This window comes from Phaethon aethereus, assembly GCF_964289735.1.
Source record: "Phaethon aethereus genome assembly, chromosome: Z".
NCBI lineage: Eukaryota > Metazoa > Chordata > Aves > Phaethontiformes > Phaethontidae > Phaethon > Phaethon aethereus.
Window position 1 is genome coordinate 89,076,211 of NC_138577.1, and position 17,734 is coordinate 89,093,944.

The 17,734-nt window shown below is 47.9% G+C and overlaps 1 protein-coding gene across 1 annotated transcript in view; it reads right to left on the minus strand.

Annotated features, from left to right (window-relative positions):
* The window catches only part of ELL2 (elongation factor for RNA polymerase II 2), a gene marked incomplete at both ends in the record, with an annotated part of 41,546 nt that extends 32,026 nt beyond the window's left edge, over window positions 1-9,520 (minus strand). The window contains one exon of the mRNA XM_082013351.1: window positions 9,392-9,520. Within this exon, the coding sequence (XP_081869477.1) occupies window positions 9,392-9,520 (129 nt within the window). The remainder of the gene's footprint in view (window positions 1-9,391) is intronic.
* Window positions 9,521-17,734: the final 8,214 nt, after the last annotated feature.

The following is a 17,734-nucleotide window of genomic DNA, read 5'->3' on the forward strand; positions in this document are numbered from 1 at the left end:
GAAATGACTTGCTGCAAATCTGTCTCCTCCACAAACCTGCCTACTCAAAGCCAGAGTTTTAGAAGCGAGCCGAGATTAACACACCTATCTGCTCACCCAACACATACAAGTAAACCCATTTTAAAAATGCAGCGTGTTACATATCCAAAGTCCAGCGCACACTTATGAATCCTAACCCTTGTCTGAGGTTTTCCAGAATGAAGTTTAGTGCTCTACACAGAAATTAACGTATGAAGGCACTTCACAAAACACCAAGCCAGACAGGCAATGCCATGATTGCACAGGACCATGCAGCAGCTATCACGTTCTTACAGTGGCTCAGAGTTTGACATGAACTGGTGTTTGATCTGGAGAAACCGTGATGGCTTCACCAGCCACCTCCTCTACTGCAGCGCATGGAAATGACATTAAAAACTCAAATTTAGCAGGGCATCAAGCAGAAAGGTCTCACCTACACTCTGGCAGATGGTCTGGAGTGGCACAACCGAGGCAAAGGGACTTTGGCCCTCCAGCCAAACCTTCTGTCACAGCCCCCCATGTCCAACCAGCCAACTGCTTTGAACAGCCACTACATGGACCTCAGGCTTCAGGAACAGATGTGGGAACCGCTTCTCCAAACCCCCCTTCCCTCTGCTCCCACAGGAGCACCCATTTTTCCTGCATTTCTTTTCTTGCAGCAAAGAGCGTGAAGTCTGAGAGAAGCGCCTCTCTGTGGGAGACCAGGAGTCCCACCACTTTCCCCTTGTACTTCGCCACCACTTGCCCTTGTTGGGCGTGTTAGCGCATGCATCCATCATTAGCCCAGTTCTGCATCCATTCACACACTTGCTGTCCATGCAGTAGTCTAGTCCCTGTCTAAACCCACTGATATTGCCTGCCTCCAGCCTCCTACGACAGCAAGGTGCAGAAGTCCACCACCCACAGCTGAAGAGACCCACTTGCTTCACTTCATCTGCTGCTTCCATCAGGCGCTGCCTCACTCCAGCACCGCACGATAGGAGCAGTATCAGCTCTACCATCACACTACCAACAATGCCCCAAGCCCTCGCCTCCAGCATCTCTCCTCACACGGCAGCTGCTACAGATGGAGGGAGCGAGCCAAGCACAGCTCTCCTCCCTTGCAGCCCTCACAAAGCGGGACTGCACGGGGCAGCTCGAGGTGTCTGTGCCCAAGGGACTCTCCGCATCACCCCGAACGCCCTCCCAGACAGTGCCCAGCTCTTTGATACCTTTTTTGGCTGCTGATGCGCACTGAACGAATGCTTTCCAGGGACTGGGAAATTGTGACTCCGAGATCTCTCATTTTGTAGTTGCAACTGCCTATTCCAAGTTTCATGTCACACAGAGCTTATTTTTTCCCTACATGTTACGCTACCTATGGTGAAAACCATATGCCACCTTTTTTGCCAGTGATCCAGGTTGGTGAGGTCCTTCCAAAGCTCCTCAGCATCACTTTCTGATCCCCTGAAAAACCCGAGTATCACTTACATGCTTTGACATCTCAATATTTTCTCCAGGTCATCACTTAATATGTTACCTGAAACTGTCTCCAGGACTGACACCTGAGAAATGCGAGATGGACTCGCTTTCCCCCCTGAAGAGCTACCGCTAAGCCAGACCCATTTCTGCACATTGTTCCTCCAATGCCGATCTGACCGGCATCACCTCTCACCCAACAGGTGAGATGATCTCTTCTCCCAAAATCCACCCTCACCAGTTTGGCCAGTTCAGTCCAAAACTTCTGGAACCGCGCAAATCTGAAAACTCTATAATCCCACACCTGGAGCATAAACTCCAGAGTCCCACCTATGCATCCAAGAAAGTGATCCTGGAAAAACTGTTAGCACCCGAAACAGCTGGAGCGAAGTGCACATCATCTCTCTGAAGATTAGGAATAATCAGCATCAACACAGCTGAAAACCTAGCTACAAACAGCTCCAGGCACACTGCACGTAAGTAATTACTCTTTATTTGCATCTGAAGCTTTTATTTAAGAAAAGGAGTAAGTTCTCCTCCACAGGACTGGTTAAAAAAAAAAAAAAATAGCTAGAGGAGCTGTGTGTGACATCCAGGTCTTAAGTCTCTAATGGGGAGGGATTGTGGGGGGGGGGGGGGCGCAAAAACTCAAGACTCAGACTAGCTGGCTTTTCTTCTCCAGGTTCACTATTTTGCTTGTTTTGTCTTTGGGCAGGGACTGTGTCTGCTCACAAGACTCAAGATCTGCACGCACACATGCCATGCTGCAAATAACTCAGATATTTATAAGGCACCACCCTTGTATATGAAGCTAATTATCTACTGTTTTTCAGGCATGTTGGCTCAGAGCAAGCAGAAGATGCCTTCATATCAGCACATTAGAGATTGTCATGTATAATAAAATTTTTCATACACTTCGATAAATTTTGAAGAGCTATGTATTATGTAGAAGGAGGCTAGGATATGACACTGGTCCTCTCCAGCAAGGCAAGCCTAAGGATTTCTCCAATCACCACCTCCTCCTTTCTGCAGGTTCTCTTCCCTGATTCAGTGCTTACAGCCACCCACTGAGACTCCAAAAAATTGTTTTTCAATTCAGAGCATGGCCTTGTATCAGCACAACTGATGCTGAGGAATTACAGAGGTCTCCTCGCAAGGAAAAGAAAAAGCATTTGGAAGGAAAGACTACCTGTACTGATAAGGTCCCTTAAATTACTACAGCCAATCACTGCCACAGGGGATCCCTCCTCACACACATTCCAGCAGGCAGAGCAGTCACTTCAAGCTTCCCAACAGTGGCAAGGACCAAGGAGCCGAAGCAGCCAGCCAGGCTGCACTTAACGAAGTTCAGATCGCCATCCCTGACCTCCAAACCTGTAATATGCCAAAACAACTGCGCTGTGGGGTGCCAGAGCCATGATGCATGGGTAAGGAGATACAACAGGAATGTAGCCTCCTTTGGTGTATTCATTATGATTAGTTTTGGAGTTACTGTTTCGTACGTGTTTAGTTTTTTTAAATGCACAATGTCTTCACACCATCTTGAGAGTACCTGGTAAGCAGGAAAACCCAAAACATTTAAAAAGCCTTAGCACACAGCTCCATGACTTGGTTACTGTACAAACCCTGGAGACACGGTGCTCATCATTACACCAAGAGTACTTCACAAATACCGGTGCATTTATTCTCCTATTTGCCATAAGCAGGCATTACTACCATTTTACAAGTGGTAAGAGAAAGAGAAAATTATGCTCTGCGTTACCTGGTGGTTTTAGGTGTCAGATGTGAAAAATCCAAGTTCTGATTTACAGTGAGACTCATTGGCACTTGATATTCTTACCCGTAGCTCCTGGTGACTGCACCCATGACCAGCGCACGGCAGTGGCAGTCTAGGCAAGGGATGTTGCCAAAGGGAGCACTTGACTGCTTGGTGCCAAAACCAGACTGCCAGCGCTGGCAGCGGGACAAGGCAAGCAGAAGCAGCGTGCAGAGGCAAAGAGGGGAATAGGCCTCTCTGGTGCATCTCATCAGCTCACCCCATCTCCTGGAGCCACCGCACTGATGTTGTAGCCCTGGGGACAGAGAGGAGCAGCCTTGGGACAGGGAAAGTGGTGAAGGTGCCGGCTCAGAAGGTGGGACTGCCATTCCTAGGGAAGCTGACAAACAGATCTACATAGCTGTATAGGAAAACAAAGTTGTATTCTTGCTGCATGGCCACCATCTGCTCAAGAGCCCATGGTGCCTGAAAGGGGAAGATCTGTCTCCTTTCTCTACTGGTTCCCTTCAGCACTTCTGGGTCTCTTCCATAATCTCATCCAGCTTGCTAACCTAGAAGAAGACATCTGCTCAAAACATAGTTAAATGGGTAGTTTTCTGCAATGGAAAGAAATGAAACAGGACTTTCCCCTTTCAGGAGTCAAGAAACCTCAAATCAGTTCAAATGATCTCACAATGTCACTCTGGACATTGAGCTCAGAAGTGTCTCTAGTGATCACCCCTGCAGGGTGCAGGCAAGGCACTATGATCAAGCCATCACCTTTGCTAGGGCAGTGTTTAACTGCCCGAAGTTTTTCCTGCAGTCCCGTGTCTCATCAGCCACAACCTTCCGACATCTGAAACAGGATACACATCTTAGTCACTTCATACCAGACCTCTGATTTATCCAGGGCAGTCCTGTGTGCTAGACGAGGTAGGAATTCTCCGGGAAGGTAAGTGCATCAATACCACTGGAAGAACTACAGCCACCAGCCAGCTACCCCAAAGAAATTGTAGGAATTAAGATTTCCCTCCCCCAGCAGATCTGGCTGAAATTGGACTCAAAAGTTAGCAGCAACACAAGAAACATGCAGAGTGATGTCACCCAGGCCTTGCTGCCACAAGAAAACAGGTTCAAAAGAGCTTGAAATCAACCAGTCAATGATGAAAATGCATTTATAATGATTACTTGTATTGCTCGAATCAAATAACTCTGTATTGTCAGTTACATCATACATTAAGATACATGCAATCTTAGATTTGAATAAATTAAATGAAAATAGAACACAATTTAGCATCAGTATATGTAGACTGGCAACCTCAACGCAAAAACAGACCTGTGACATAGGCACACCCCTTCTTTTGCACAGAAGTGAACATCACTCCCCTGCAGTTTGGATATTGGTGGCAGATTTTCAGTTATGGGCTGACAGCAGAAGGGAGCAACTTGGGCTCTCCCAGCTCCACTCTCTCTCTCCCTCTCCAGGGGCTCTGGAAGTCCCCTGCAGGAACCAGACTCTCTTGTACACTCCCGTTCCTAGGATGATCTTCAGTCTCTTCCCCCCAACCTCTTCCAGCCATGCGTTTGCTCACTTCACCCCATGCCCTTCCCTGGGGAGACCTCAGCTGACCTCAGACCGTGGCTCCCCACTCAGAGCTCCGAATAATTCTGGCTCCCAGTCTTCCCCATCACTCCCAGTTAACCCCAGTTTGCTTTTCTCTTTCCCTAGGGCTTACCTTCCCAGTCTTCTTGTGTCGTGACCTTTATTTCCCCCTCCAGACAAGTCCCACCTTGTTAGCTCCCCAGCTGCCCATTTTGGGGAGCACTGCCCCGCCTCAGATGCCACAGCCTGCCCTTATGCACCTTCATCTAGATCCAGCACAGCTTGTGGGCACAAGCAAGCTACAGTTTGGAGAAGACTAAGAAGCTGTCCACCTTAGAGCTGACCTCAAAAGCAAAAAAGCAAAACCTAAGACATCTGCCCCATTGGTGAGCAGGAGCGCATCCTTGTTCCCAGCAGGACTCTGACAGAGCTCCCTAAAAGGCCAAACCTTTCAAACAAACGACTTTTCTAAGCCCCAGCTCAAACTCAATCCCATGGGGGATTCCAACCCTGGTAAATGAAATGTGGCAGAGCCCAATGGCTTCATTTCAGTTGCTCAGAGCGGGGGAACATCAGGCAAACATCGCACTTTGTAGGCTTACTGGCTCAGCAGCTCTGCAGCTGGAACATCCCAACAACTCTTCAAAGAATAAAAACTTAACACCAGGAAGATTCCCAAGAGTCACAATTACCTTTCGGTTTGAAAAAAGCTCAGATTTTACAGGCCAAAAACTCTGCTTTAACAGCACGGAAAATAAAATACACACCTCCAGCTGCTTTTACCTGGAGAGGCACAGCTGAAACATGACTGTAGAAGGACATCAATCCTGCAAAGAGCCATGTCAGTCAAGGGCAGCACTGTCCCCACCACTCCGCAGACATTACTCAATGCGGTATTGCCTGATCTGCTTCAGAGCGGTCAGCAGATTAGCCCAGGCCATCACCAGCGAGAGTGAAATTATATGCTGTAGCCAAGCCAAAGAAAAGGCTCCATGTGCACCAAGGTAAAACGACCCCATTTCTCTTTAACCTGTTCTCTTTATACTGCTGCTGAGGATCATATAGCAAGCCAACTTTACAGCTAAGCCAGCAAAAAGTGATTTCCCACCCCCCCCGACTAAGTTTCTGCACAGAGGGTGGAGTTGCACCGTCTACCTTCAGCTAATCTAATCAGTTAGCTGCCACTGAAAAAGGAAGGTTCTGCTCCCATCGCTTGTCCTGGCCACGTGCTCTGTGTCCTCCCATCGTGTCAGCTCTTGGGCTTCTCCATCCAGCACTAAACTGGTGTGGAAAAAGAAATAAAAGAACCCCACCACAAAATACATTGCTTCAAAAAAGTCCCAGAGAGCAATACAAGGGGTGGAGGGAGGTGATGTACCAGGGCCAGCAAAGGCACGTCCGGCAGCAGCGAGATGCCGGAGCAGCTGAGCCCTGCAGTGTGGTCCCACCGGCAGGCACAGCTCTGCCCGAGGCGGGCAGGGACCGCTCAGCCTTGCTTTTAGAGCAGGACCCCAGGATTCTGCCCGTCTGTGGGACACAGATGCACCAGGACAAGCCATCCTGAGCTTCTCGCCACTCTCTCCTGCGGAGCGGCTGCAACTCCAGCCTCTGAGGGCCACACACAGCACTTAACTAAAGCCAAATTATTATGCCCTACTAAATAGAATCTCATTAAAAAAAAAAATTAGCCATGCTTTAAATGAATACTCCCGCAGGTGATGCTCATGGATCTTAAAGCATGCTTCTCAATATTGTCCAAGGAAATCTAGGCAAGAATGTGCTCCATCATCTGAATCCAGTTGATCCAGGCCATGATGATGGAGCACATAAAGCAAGTAGGGAATCAGGATTTGTCCTCACCTACACCAAGCTGTCAGGCCTCCCAAAGAGAGACAGTCTCTAGTCTGTACTTCTGAAGGTGGAGGTGAAGTTAGGTGTTTTCAATGCAAGAATTTAAGAGTCTTTTGAGTTTTCTTTAACTGTCATGCCAGCTAAGGACATCCTTAGCAGAGGTAACAACAAGGAGCAAGTGCTTCATTCTTTATGCAGACTGTTTAAATTTGAACATTAAGAAATTAAGTATACAGAGCCTCCGATACCAGAGCCATGCTGCCTAGGTTCTACAGGTGATGGGAAAAGTAGGCCATCGGAGGGTCATTCCCGATTTCTCACCTCTACACACTTTCTGCAATATTACTTGTGTTACACACATAAGATGTTCCAGCACAGAACAGAAGCAAAAGCAAAGCTGTACGTTACCTTCCTCGCATTCCCTTTACTGCCTTCCCTAGTTTGGGCAGTGCTGATTTTAAGCCTTCGTTACAAATTTTTCAGTTGCCCAGCTGTTCTGGTTTCATCTGGGATAGAGTTAATTTTCTTCAGAGAAGCTACTATGAGACTATGTTTTGGATTTGGGATGAAAATAATGTTGAGAACACACCGACATCTTTAGTTGCTGCTAAGCTGTCCAAGGACTGTCCAGCTTCTAGTGCTGGCCGGCCAGCAAGGGGGCTGGGGGTGCACAGGGAGCTGGGAGGGGGCACAGCCAGGACAGCTGACCCAGGCTGGCCAGGGGGGTATTCCAGACCATACAACGTCACATCCAGTATATAAACTGGGGGAGTTGGCCAAGGAGGGCTACTGCTCGGAAACCATCTGGGCATCGGTCGATGGGTGGTGAGCAATTGTGCTGGGCATCGCTTGTTTTGTATATTCTTTTATCATTGCCACTATTATTATTCTTCCCCCCCCCCCCCCCCTTCTGTTAAACTGTCTTTATCTCAGCCCATGAGTTTTACCTTTTTTCTTTTCCAATTCTCTCCCGCATCCTGCTGTGGGGCGGAGGGTAGGTGGACTGCTGTGTGGTTGTTTTGGTTACCTGCCGGGTTAAACCACAACAGCTAGAACTGAAATGGATTAGCAAAGTAGCTAAGCGTTAAGCTACAGAGAGGAAAGGTATCACCAGCTACAGACTGTAAATCCTCCGCTGGCACTGCACAGATGTGTGAGCTAGCAGATCACAACTGGACCTCTTTAAAAAGGAGACAACAGAAAGGGATAGTTTCTTCTCCCTCCCCCCCATCCCTCCCCCTGATGCTGATGTTCTTGCCAAACGCTAATAAAATAAACCAAAAAGCATCTCCAATAAGATAACTCTGAGGGTGACTTCCTGAACAGCACCACAGGAGGTTTTTCTGCCAGCACCAAAGTCAGAAATATGTGATTTGGTTGAACAGTTTAAAAGGCGACGCTTTTTAAACCCAGAAATTCCAGAGGCTAGAATAACAGAGCTTGAAGTTTTTGTGTTCCCATCATTCTTCCACTTGTCACTGCTCAAACAGCACATCCAAACTCCATGGGGAACAGATTGTGGAAAGCGGACCTGCAGGAAGAGTTGGGAGTCTCATTTACAGCTAGGAAGATGAAGAAACGGTGAAATAGGGAAAAGAATTTCAATTATTTTCTTGATCATGATGAGCACAAAAAACTCTTTATTCAGCCCGCAATATCCTGATGATTAGGCATGCACTGCTCATTTTTCATGCAAAATTACATTTACTTGGAAACTGATCATGGTTTAGGAAAAAACCCAACAACACAGGTAAATAATTTACCCAGGTTGTTTCATAAATCAGAAATAATTAAACCTCTTCCGAGATGTATTCACCTGCACTGAAGAAGACAGTTTTATTACAGTCAGCATGACTTCCAACTTGTCATGCATCCGAAGAGGCAAAAGCGGCTGGTTCCAGACCGCACCACCGCCTCTCGCACTGCCACCAGCTGCGGGCAGCCTCCCGGGACCGCGGCGCCCAGTTCCAGCCTGAAACACCCCAGTTCAGCCCCGCCGGCTCCCAGTTCAGCCCCCCGGCTCCCATCACCAGGGAAGCGCTCCCACCCCGGCAGCCTCTCCCCACCGGCGGCGGGACGGCACCTTTTCTCGAGAGCAGAGAACTCGTTCGTCCTGAATTAATGACTTTAAATTAGCTGCAAGGATCCCGGCACCACGAAACGCGGCTGTAACTGCAAATATCAAATACCTGAGTCACTTTTAAAGGCGGCACGAACCCAGGCTGGCTCCCAGCCGTCTGCGGCCGCCGCGAAACGCCCGCCGCCGCCCGGGCTGCCTCACCCGCCGCCGGGATAAGCGACGGATAATGACAAATTCGTTAATTTTCGCCGGGAGGCATGCCGAAGCGCCGTTGAAAGTTCGCCAAGTGTCACAGAACCTGCAACAACCTCTCCCACGTCCACCGGGCGCCTCGCACCCGTCCCCCGTGGGACCCCTTCCCCCGGGACGGCTGCGCCCCGAGCAGCCCGCGGAGCACCCGCGGGGACCGGGCGCTGCCCAGCGGGTCTCCCGGGGGGCGGCCGCGACACCTGCACGCCCACCGCCGCCGCGGGAGGGACCCCGCGGGAGAGGCGAAACGAGGGACGGGGGGCGGCCGCGGCTGTGCGGCGCGCCCGACGCGGGGATGCACGCACCGAAAACTGGGTACGCCCCCCACCGCGCCCGCGGTGTAAACCGGCGACCGGCCGCGACCCCCGCCCCTCACCTTACTGCCCTGGTAGCTCTCCAGCGCCCGCATGGCAGTCTCGGTCAGCTTGACGTGCAGCACCGTCGTGTTCGGCGGCTCTTTCCCGCAGGACACGCCGTACCGCTCCCCTTCCCGCAGCTCCGCCATCTTACGCGCCCCTCAGCCGCCTCAGCCGCCGCCGCCGGCCGCTACGGCCATCCCGCCGCCGGCCCCGCCGCGCGCAGCCGCGCCGCACTCATTGGCCCAGAAGGGCGGAGCCCCCGCCGGTGGGCGGGGCCGGCGAGCGACGTCACTATGGGCGCTCAACGGCCGGGGCGGGGCGGCCGGTAGGGTTTTAATTAGGGGTGAGGCGCGCGGGGTCGCGCGAGGGCAGCGCTCCGCTGCCCCGTGCCCCGAGGGCCCGCGTGCCCCCCCCAGGGCCGGCGGGTGAAGGGCGGGGAGCGTCGGCCGCGCGCGGCGCCGGGCCGCCCCCACTGTGAAAGCCCTGGCCGCCGCCGCCGGGCCCTGCCCCGCGGGCCTCGCGCTCGCCGCCGCGGCGGGCCCGGGTACGGCGGGGTCGGTGTGCCGGCTCTGCCCGCCCACCGCTGCCACGGATGGTTGTTTTTTTTAACGAGAAGGAGGGAGTGCGCTGGCCACTCGGCTTGTTGAAGCCGCTTTCTAGCGGGCCGGGAGGGTAGCGGAGCGGTTCTGCAGGAGACGGCCCCGTCGTGCCGTAGCCGCAGGAGCCGCTCGGTGCCTCCGCGGCGCAGGTCGGGCCCGACGCGGGCAGCGATCCCGGCCAGCCCCCCGTCAGCGAGGGTTAGCGCAGGTGCACCGTCATGCAAATGACTGAATAATTGCGTATTGAGTTAATAGATTCAACTTGATGAAATCCGCTCCCCCCCCGGGTCTTTTCTCACCGCGCAGTTCCCCAAAAAGAGGCAAGCCAACAGCTCCCAAAGGCTCCGGTGTGCTCCGCAGGAGGAGCGGACGTGAAGGAGACGTCGGGTTAGCACTGACCAAAATTACAGGCCGGCAGTTCTGCTGACTGCAGGATGCCGTTTAAGTTACTTACATCCATGGAAAATATTTTATAGGCAGCTTAAAATAGTTCTGCTTTCATTTGCCCCGTACCCAATCTCACTCCTGCTCTACAATTCATCCCATCAGCTGGCACCAAAAAAGCCCAAACTTCTCCAGTCTTTACAGGGTTAGGGCTTAAAAGTACGCTGCTTAAAATGTGTTGACTACTATCTTCAAAAGCACATTTTTCATGTTGCAAATTAAAATCTTGTCTTTACCTTCAAGACCGTGTCCGTATCTGTCCTAGTCTGATCTCCTGGCTGCCGTGCTCCAACGATAATTTACTGTTTCGGTTTTCATCTCCACCAGTTTTGTTCTTTTCCTCCACTAGTAGCTGCTCTTTCATCTATACCGCCCTAGACCAAAATATCTTTCTGATATATATACACACACACATGTACATGTAAATATGTAAATATGCACCCTCGTATACGCATACATATATATACACACACACACTTAGACAACCCCCTTTCTTCAGGGCAATTCTTGATATATACCTGTTCAGTTTCACTTTTTTGTGGTGATAATTTCCTGGACAAACTAAGCAAATGAAATCTGCAACAAGAGGAAAGCTAATGGTAACAATCTCTTGACCATATAATGCACCATTCTATCCATACTCTGCTGTTTCTTATTTAGGGAAGGCTTAAGCATGTCCTATAAATGTTATACCTATAGGTGTGTCTATGCAGTGCTCTGTTGCAATCAAGCTTGCCTGTATATGTTTCTTTGTAAGACTGGTTCTCTGGAATGTGAATCTTTCTTAATGTGACTATGAAATAAATAATAACATCTCAGGGACCAATAGGGTACAGAGAGCAGGCATCAGTGATTTCTTCAAACTACCTCAATGTATAGGTCTTGAAGTTTTCACCAGGTCATAATACATGCAGCAAGTGGTAATGCAGAGTCTGTACAAAAATAAAGACAAGAAAGTAGGAGGAAAAATGTTTGTATAAGTACCTTGAAGAGAGTTCAAGCTTTTAGTACGCCAGTGCATTCATCCTCCTGTGAGCCCTCTGTTCCCTTAGCACGCTCTGCCATTGCTCAGCCCTTCGGGGAGTACCTTTTAGCTTCTGGTTGGGCTTTTTGGGGGACATGTGATGTATATAATGATTTTCTCTGTATTTTCAAATATCAGGTGAATGAAAAACTGAGAATAGAGCAGTCTGCTTCAGCTCCTGACTTTGAGACTTCTCCATCTGTTCTCCCTTCAGTAAGCTCCCAAACATTTCACCACAGCAGGAAGGCAGCAGATCCTTCTCTCTGGTCAACAGCCTCGGGAAAAACAGAGACAACCTCGTCTGTAGGAAAGACATACAGCTAAGAGCTTTATTAAAAGAAGCCAAAGGTTTATAGTGGAAAATAAACACCTGCAGCAACTGCAAAAGCAAAACCTAAATTTTGGTCATTTCACGCATTTGCAGATTTGCTTTCTGCTGTTAGTTTTCATATGTGAGAACATGCAGAGTGCAAGTAATCTTTTGTAGGAAATTAAACAATTCTGATCATTCAGTTCATTTAGGAACTGGCCCAGCTCCTGTTCTTATCAGGATCGAAGCAAACAAGGGTACAATATGAGACTTTCAAAAAAATAACGTACAGCTTACCAGGTTGATTTTACAAAATGAGTTCATAGGCTCTATTCCCGAAAACAGCCCCCAGAAGGAACCCCTGCAAGTGTCCCGTGGGAGTCAAAGGCCTTGTTTTCTCCGCGCTGCAGATTTTTGGGTCTTTGGGGCCTGCCAATATAGGGAAGAACCTGTGGTCTTGCCAATGTGTGAAGCTGCACCTTTTTAATTAAAGGTGTGATTGCATGCTGAGCTACTTAGACTGGTGCAGCTATGTAAGTGGACACCTTTAGGCTAATGACGGAGGTTTCTTTCCCAGTAAGTTGTTCAAGCTTATCTTGCAGAAGTGAATTAAGAAATGTTGACACAAACTGCTTTGGTGGCAAGTGATAAGTGAAATAATTTCTTCCACTGGCCTGGGTAGGTATGAAAGAAGGCTTTTTTTTTTTCCCCCAGCCATTTAAAATGCAAATTCCGTGGATGGATGAGCTTTAACTTTTGTGCAGTTTCTAGATCTTCAGATAATTACAGTTTTTTCAAACAGCGTTCTGCAAGTGTTAAGGTGAGAAATCTAATTTCATCTTAAAAAGCTGAAACTATTGCTTCTTTCTGATAGTTGCTTTCTACAAGCAGAGGCTAGTATTTGTATGCAAGGTTGGTGGGGTGGGAGTGGTGTTGGTTGGAGTGGAAAAGGAGAGCGTGTGAAGGAAAGGAGCTGACAGTACTGCTAGTTTTTTATACTATTCCTCTTCCATAGTCTACTTTGCCCTAGAAGAGCTGTTTGGAGAAAGGAGCTGTAAAATAAGAAGCTTGGTATCTGGGCAACGGCATCATTCATCCCTTGCCTATTGAGGTGTGACAGAGCGGCGTGTGTGCTGAAAGGAGGCAGGGGTGCATATGGAAAAAAACAGATGTGATTCAGAGGTGCACGGTTATGCTCACAGAAAATGCAACAACCAAAGAGAAATGACAGATAAAAGCAGAATATTTGCATTCCTTCTGCTGCTGTTCCTATATTCCATTCAGTACTGAAATGAGCCCCATAGTGCCTTTTTACACACAGAGAAAATTAAAGATTTAGCAAGGATTTTAAGGCATATGGCGTGTTAGCGTGCACGCTACTACGGCACCTGGTTTAGTTGGCAGGTGGTAGGAATCGGGCATCGCTCCTGTGGTGCCGTTGCTGAAAATCAGCATTGCTTTGCTCTGCCTTCGGGACGGGAGGAGGGAGCTAGCGATGCGTTGGAAAGCCGTCATTCCCAGCAAGGGCTGCTCCAGAGCCCTGCGCTGGCGAGCTCAGCGCCCTGAAGTGCCACTGCCGCACGGGAGCGGAGCAGCGGGGGCACGGGGAGGGCTGGTAGGTGCCCGATGAAGGCGACTAATTGCAAAAGGACCTCAACTGCAAGTTTTTGGCGTGATGTCCTCTCGCTAATGTCAACGGCAGGATGTCCACACACCCCGTGCAGTAGGGTCAGATCTCACAGGTGGTTGCCATGGTCCTGGTTGTGGGATTTTGGGATTTTCTTTTTTTATGCTTAGTAATTGATGGTATTATAACCAAACTTCAGATGGCTTCAGCCCTGCACGCTTTTATTATGGTGCAGAATCAGACCCACTGAAACATGTGGCCAGCTTGGATAAACAGCACCCCTCAAGTTCTTATGGCTAGCACATCCTCTAATGAACACACTTTAAAAAAAAATTAAAAATGTAGCCAGCATTGGGGGAGAAACAGCCAATTACTGTTGCAGAGCAGCCAATTGCATTATTTGTTCCTTCTTTAACGCACTGTGAGCTCTTTGTAGTTTACAGAGCGATGGAGGCTGCGGTGATAATTCATGCTGCTGGAAGAGTGCTGATGCGGGCATAGTTTGTGGTCTGCCAAGAAAAATCTCCATTTCCTCATTACACAGGTTAAAAATATACTTCCACAGATAGTGGAAACAAAATCTTTAAGTGTACCTAAGAAACAGTTGCACTTAGTTTTCGGCAGTCTTCAATAGTAAATTAGTTATAAGAATGTCAAAGTGTTGCTTTAAAATTCAGTGCAGTATTGACTTTTTAATCTACTTAACCACTTACGTGGTTCTTGCACTGCATTCATAAAATGTCAGTGTCAGTTAGTGAAATACTGTCTATTGCACAAGCTGTGCCAAATTACATATTATACAGCCTCTGTTTTTGTAGCTGTATCCCTAATCCCTGTTCTACATGGGATCGTTCACCACTGCAGCAAAACGTGAAACCTTCCTGTCCCTTCTCGTGAAGCCCACAGCAGGTATCGTACAGGGTCCGGATGCATAGTTCCTGTGCAATCCCAGTCCTTTGTGCAGCTGCCCTCCACATCTGCGTAGTGCCAGGGTTGAGCTTCCATAGTTCCTCGTTTGTAGATTATTTTTACTACTACTCGCTGGCTGTGTGCGAGAGGCGTATCATTTTCAGGTTGCCCAAACGGATTATTTAGGCATATTATTGATCCATACAAGGCACAAGAAAGATCCAGAAGCATTTAGAAAGTAAAATTATTTTATTTAATCTCCATGCAATTTTAAGATAATGGCCATTTTCCATCAGTCCTAAAGTTGTGCTTCTGCCTACATGTGCTTCTGTGCATCTGTATGTATATATATGGTATTTATTTCTGGGGCATATATATCAAAGCATAGGCAAGATTTCTGTTTTCAAAAGGCTGTTCAAAATTTACAAGAACAGAAAAATGTTTTGTGATAACTTAAATCTACTAGTCATCACTGTTACTTTTTCCCCTGAAATTCAGCAGAACTGTGAAATAGAAATATACCTGCACAATGTACATTGCCGTTATTCTTGACTCCTGCGATCTTTCCTGTATTCCAATAAATACAATTCTCTCTTTATCCTGCCTAAATTAAAAAAAAAAAAAAATTACTGTAGGCAAGGGATTAGTTGGATATACACCGTCTGTGCATCGGCGACACGCCGTGCAGGCGTGGTAACTGCGCAGAAGCACCCACCGCGCACGGCGCGGCGCGGCACCTTTGTTTCAGCAGAAGTTGCATGGCTGTGATGTGTTTTAAATTCCCCTGGATAATGTGAAGTTGCTATGGTAACCGAGATTTGGATGAAGGAGGAGGAGAACCAATCAGTAATTCATTTGGCCGAAGGACGGTACCCACTTCCGTAATCAGTTGTGCACAAATGTAATCATGTCGTGACAGCCTGACATTTCCGAAGCAAATGCTGTACTTTTGTGAAGGAGTAGCTTCAGCTGCAAAAGGATGAACGTGTACGCTTCTCTGAAGTTGTCTAGCGGTTTTTAACTTCAATTATTGCTTATTATTAAATGGAAGGGATAGCGCTGGCATGATTTGCTCTGCATACAGCTGAGACAGGAGGAAGCTACGATTTGACTGTATGTTAATTCTGATTTTTGAAAGAGGTGAATGGAATGACAGACTAGTTCACAGAAAGACCTGTAAGATTTGTTGTTGTTGTTGCTGCTGCTCGCTTTCAGGTAAGTTTGTGCGTTTTAGGCCATGGTCCCAAAAGATCATTTCTGCTGATAGCTCAGGACATGCGTAAGTGTTTGCAGGATGAAAGGTAAACTAAAATCATGTGTGTCTAAAGCATAAGTGTTACCAAGTGCTTGCTCTCTGCCGTGAGAATTTAGTTTAATCTCTGTGGTGTTCATAATATTAGCATGCTGTTTCTCTGCAGGTCTTGTTGGAGAGAAGGCGGTATTTTTCAGGTCACTGGAAACCAGGTGGATTTCCCACGCCTGAATTCTGCCCGGCTGGTTAACCGTGAGTTGCAAAGTGCCTACTTTTGTCCTTCTGTTCCTGGAAAGCATGACTTTTGCCCAGAATTCAACTTTTAAAACAGTTAAAACAGGGTCACTTTCCCCTGTTTTTCAAAGAAAAGGAGGTTAGTCCTCTGTGCCCATCCCTGCTTTCTGGGCATGGCGCTGCTGGCGGGAGGCTGGAGCATCACTTCGGAGCGGGCGGCCGTCTAGGAGGTGGCTCTCCCTCCGTGCGGCTGCCGCGGCAAGAAGAGCTCGTATGCCACGCTCTGCAGTTTAGAAACCTTGCAGACTGGTCACGAAAGTTCACCTCGTCTAGTACATTAATTGCTGTTGAAATAAATATAATTTAAACTGGCCTATGCCAGTCCTAGAGGTTTGCACCAGTCCAGCCAAATCCATCCGTAGCCTGTGGCTCTGTGTAATACCGCGTCCAACCCTAGGAAGCCTCGCGTTGGACCAAAACCGCTTTGCCTCCCTGGAGAAACGCACTAAAACTAAACATAAAATCGCTGTGATGATTTGAGGGAAATCAAATCTGGAAACCATGTAGGAAAACTGCGTTTTCTTTCTGTAGGACAGCCAGCTCGGGTGTCCGGCAGCCGGCGCAGAGCCCGCGCCAGCCCGGTGCGGTGTCTGCTGGCCGCATGTCCGTACGATGGTGCCAGCACCCTGGCACTTGCACGGGGAGGAAAAGCAAACAATGCCAATTGCTGAATACGAGCTGGCCTGTGCTTCTGAAATGATCTAGCGATTTTTAACTAAATTACTGCCTCATATTAGGTAGAAGGGATAGCACCGGGATAGTGCCGCTCCAGGCTGAGCAGCAAGAATGCTGCAAATACTGTTTTTCTGTTTTCTTGACTGTACCTCTGCTTAGCCCAGAGGTAGTTTAAGGGGTCGGCTCATCCACGAACGCGCCAGCACGGCTACAAGTGTGTGCAGGGGCATGGCCCAAGCTACCTGCTACGGATTTTCCCACCGAGCGGAGAAGAGCTCACCTTACAGCCTCTTCACGTCCTCTCTCTTCCTCTGGTCAGCTCTAATCATCTTTCTCGTGTCTCTGGGTCCTGCCTAGTATTTCCAGACTGAAAAATAGGCATAAAATTAAATCAGAAGCGGTCTTGCTATGGCATGAAAAGCAGTAGAGTGGACAGACCTAAACTTCGGTTTCCATTCACTGTAAAAATATGAGGAATAATCTGCAATATTCTTGGTTTCTCTCATGAATGAACTCCTTAGGGATTACACTTTCTGTAAATAGCCAAGTACAAGGAAAATGTTATTAGAAGAAAATAAGCGTGAATTTTTCTTTCTCTCATTGCTTTTGGCATTAGAGATGAAAAGAGACTATAATTGTGCAATTTTCCCAAAATGGGGAAAATAGGACTCTGATAGCAGACTGTAAGAAGTAAAACTTTTTTCCCTATGAGAATGACACCTGATTTCCAAATTTTTTTCTTTACTTTAGGGTTATAGAATCAGTAAAATTTTCCAGATTTCTTGAAGTTTCTTTTTATATCACTTTTTATCCCACTTCATATCAAGTATCTTTTGTTTCATTGCTTGAATAAAAGTGTAGACAATTATGAATATGAAGAATGTTTTACCCTGCGTGACTTTTGCATAGTCTGGAACACACCAGCCTTGATGTGCTTTCTTCTGGAAGAGTTCAGCTGCTAAACTTGCTCCTTGTTAAAATATATGGTTAAATCCTTATTGTAGTTTTAGTTCTTATTGTAATTTTACTCTATAAATAGAAATACAGCCTCTTTGCAATATAATCCATGTCTTATATGCGCCTCTCATGCTGGAGAATCATTAAACCAGTTAGAGACATGTTTTTCCTGACTATAATTTCTTTGAGACTCACAACCTGTAATTTATATGTAACTTAGTATGCAGCAAGATGCTTTTTTTTCTTCTCTTTCCCTGCACCATTCTTAA